Source organism: Entamoeba invadens, assembly GCF_000330505.1.
Source record: "Entamoeba invadens IP1 unplaced genomic scaffold scaff_1105074724807, whole genome shotgun sequence".
In the NCBI taxonomy this organism is placed as follows: domain Eukaryota; phylum Evosea; order Mastigamoebida; family Endamoebidae; genus Entamoeba; species Entamoeba invadens.
Genome location: NW_004191646.1, coordinates 101568 through 105623, shown reverse-complemented (window position 1 = coordinate 105623; position 4056 = coordinate 101568). Strand labels below are relative to the sequence as shown.

The window sequence follows — 4056 nt, the reverse complement described above, 5'->3', positions numbered from 1 at the left end:
GTATATCATGTGATCTAAGTGTTCCTTATGTAACAATGGTGATAATTGTATATCCTGTAACTCCACTAACTATTTATATGCCTCAGACTGTTATCCACAGAGTCAAATAAGAGGGTGTGCGGTGCAACCGACCACTTTAGGCTGTTCACAATGTTCTGATGGCTATTTTTCATATCAAAATTCGTGTGCAAAGTGTAATGAAAATTGTAGTACTTGTTACTCCTTAAAAGAGTGTCTTACATGTTCTGAAGATCGCGTCTTAATATCAGGAAATTGTTATTCAAAAGAAGATATTCAACATTGTTCTTCTGTAATTAATTCTAAATGCAATAAATGCTCTTTCTGGCACTCTCCAAACAAGAACGGGGAAGTCTGTGACTCACAACCCGAAGCCTGGTTTATAGTAATTTTAATAGTAATTATACTATTAATTATACTATTACTAGTACTTGCCATTTACGTGTTATCGCGGATGTACTTGATATATGACAAGCGCAAACGATTATCTAAGAAGATGTGTCTGTTCAAGATCAGTCACTCTAATGTGGAGTTTTTGTCCGTCTTCAATGAAATCATGACGAACAAGAAAGAGGTGATATTTGAGGAATTGAGTGATGAAGACGGGAAAATAGGGGTTAAGAGTGAGTCGAAGGAATTGCTGTGTATTGGCTCGTGTTGTGAGAGCACATTAAAAGTCCAAATTTCGATCAAAGACAACACGAAATATCAATTAAGGACGATCCCAGAGGTCGCAACATTAGTAAAAGGATACGCCTGCGAATTTGAAATCTTTTTAACACCACTGTGCTCGTGTTATATAGAAGACGATGTTCTTCTTGTCGTCAAAAATATGGAACTTGGGACGGAGAATAATGTTCATATGAAAATTAAAGCGGAGACGTTGTTGACGACTATTTTAGACTATGAGGAATTACAAGAAGAAAAGAAACTTGGTGCTGGGAGTTTTGGAATCGTTTATTTGGGGACTTTTAGAGGGCAAAAAGTTGCTATTAAAAAGATGAAAGAAAAGGAAGACTCAAATAACGCAATGGAGGAATTTACTAAAGAAGTTGACATGTTAGATAAATTTAGAAGTGAATATATAGTCCACTTCTATGGAGCTGTATTTATCCCAAGTAAGATCTGTATGGTCACTGAATTTGCTCAATTTGGGTCTATTGAAGATTTAATGAAACACAAAACGAGTGAGGAAATGAGTGAGAAATTAAGAATTAAATTAATGATAGACTCAGCTAAAGGACTTTCATATTTACACACTAATGGAATATTACATAGAGATATTAAACCAGATAACACTTTGGTATTTTCTTTGGATTTGAATGAAAAGGTGAACGCTAAATTGACTGATTTTGGAGCATCAAGAAATATTAATATGATGATGACTAACATGACTTTCACTAAAGGAATTGGTACACCTAAATATATGGCACCTGAAACACTCGAAAAAAGAAATTATAAAATGCCGGCTGATATCTACTCATTCGGTATGACTATGTATGAGGTGTTCGGTTGGAAAAGTTCATATCCTAAAGATGAATTTAAATACCCGTGGGATGTCGTGACTTTCGTGACAAAAGGTTGGAGACTTAAATTAAACGGTTTGAACGAAAAATTCGCAGATGTCATTAACGCGTGTTGGCAACAAAATCCTCATGATAGAATACGTTTGTGGTTTATTTATATTATATTATATTATATTATATTATATTATATTATATTATATTATATTATATTATATTATATTATATTATATTATATTATATTATATTATATTATATTATATTATATTATATTATATTATATTATATTATATTATATTATATTATATTATATTATATTATATTATATTATATTATATATTTAAATTATAATATATATGATGTATTATTATTATATTAAAATATGTTAAAATATGTTATATATACATGAATTTTACATTTTATATTATCAATGTTGACTTATAGTAATTGACCAAGTTGTGGCTATGCTAGAAGCTATTTATATGAATTGAAATTACATTTTTAATTGTTTATTTTTTACATAATAAAAAATCCATCAAATGTTTTTTTGTTTTTTATATTGAAAAGTTACAATAAGATATCGATTATTTCCAATTTTTTTATTTTAAAAACCTTGATACTTTCCAAATTGAAGATTTTGAATTTTTTAGTAAATTGTTATATTAGTTAATAATTTAAATTAACTAACTTTAGATTACTTCGCATTTTCCAAAAAACTTCAAACAACCAATCAGATCTTTGAAATTGTCAAGGTTTGGAAATAATCGAGGTCTTACTGTACTCAATCAATTATTTGTTGTCACATGAAACATATTTAAAAAACATTCGTTAATATAAATTTTATAATCCATTTTATTTTTTTTCAATTATATTTATTTTACTTTATAACATTGTTTACACAAAATCAAAACTATTTTTTGTTTATTTTATACATAAACATATTTTATTTAAATTTAAGTTATTACACTGTAAAACTATTTTTTAACTTGATTATATAATTAATTTTGTTTCAAATATAAAACAAATCATTAATAATACCTATTTCAAAAATCAATTCATATTAAAAAAGACGAATCTATTGACCCAAAATTTTGATGCTAATATGGGACAATTTGATATTTTTTCTTTAAAAAACAACGATTTTCTATAAGAATTACTTTTTTAATCCAAAAGATATCACCAAATTTGAATAATGGTTCATCTTTATCATCTATGTCACAATAAAAAGCATTTTTCATGGCATTTCTTGATAATTCATATTGTTCTATAGTCGCTTCACCATTTCCAATAAAAACAAACGAATTTGGCGAATTTACTGTGGTATTATAACGACATACACTATTATATAAAACGCCACCAAATATCCGATATTTATCATCCACAACAACTGCCATTTTCCCATTTCTTTGTATAACATTGAATTCTCGCGTATTAACTGACCAATCACTAACTGAAGAATCGAAAATAACATCTCCCACAGTTAATCCACTCATCTTTTCAAGTTGATCAATTTGATATAAAGAAAGAGGTATGTTTTTATATTTTCTTACATCTCTCCATTTCTCTAACATATTGAGTTTTTGATCTTCAATTATCGAGGAACTTCTTTGTGTCAATTCGGTTATGACAGAATTGTATTGTTTTTTTGGTTTGTTCATGTAAAATTGTCAATGAACAAATCTCTGTTGTTATAGTAGAAAAAAGTTCTTTTAATTTAAATAAATCCTTTTCTCTGTTATCTTCTCTTATTAAATTCTCTTCAATTTTATCATAATAAGTTTCAAGACTTTGTACATCTAATCTTTTATAATTTGTATTACTTGGAATGTCATAATGATTTTTATTAACTTCCTCATACGAAGAAATTGATTTCTGGCAACAAATAATTAGGTCTTTAAAAATGGGTATCATTTAGTATTACATCTGTAGTTTTTTATACATTTTTAAAATTATAAACAAATGAGGTAATATTTTGCATTACTTAATATAAATAAAGACGGTTACACTTTTGATAACATTAAACTAAAAATTTGAGTTGTCTAAAAATCGAGAAATCTCGAGTTTATTAGATAAATTTACTGTTTTTAAAAGTTTAAATTATGTTCATAACTTTACATAATTCAAAAAGTGATATTTATCAGAAACTGAAATAATATCCTTGTAAAAACAGGTCAGTTATAAATAAGGGCGTTATTTTAAGTGTTAAGCATCAAAATATGGAATATTTATTATAAAAAAAAATTACATCTCAAATAAAAATAAATTATCTATTTTTTTGTATTACATATAGTAATTTTAAAATAATTAAATTAAGTTTCAATTATAATTAATTTATAATTTAATTTAATTAGAATCACTAATAAAGAAAAATTAGTAATTTTATCATAATAAAAACTAGATGTCAAGTAATTCAAAAAATAAAATAAAACATAAAAAAATGAGTGATTGAGATTATAGATGTGGAAAGATATAACATTTAAGAACAGAAAATTTGAGGAAGTTTTGACAACAAAAG

The 4056-nt window shown here is 26.3% G+C and overlaps 1 protein-coding gene across 1 annotated transcript; it reads left to right on the top strand.

The window, feature by feature from the left end:
- Window positions 1-100: 100 nt before the first annotated feature.
- EIN_440430 (protein kinase domain containing protein) lies at window positions 101-2032 on the top strand (the record flags this gene model as incomplete). Its single annotated transcript, XM_004183197.1, has 2 exons — window positions 101-1685; window positions 1986-2032. Coding segments are annotated over 2 exons (1632 nt in total), but the record flags the coding sequence as incomplete, so codon positions are not given.
- Between the last annotated feature and the right edge of the window lie 2024 nt (window positions 2033-4056).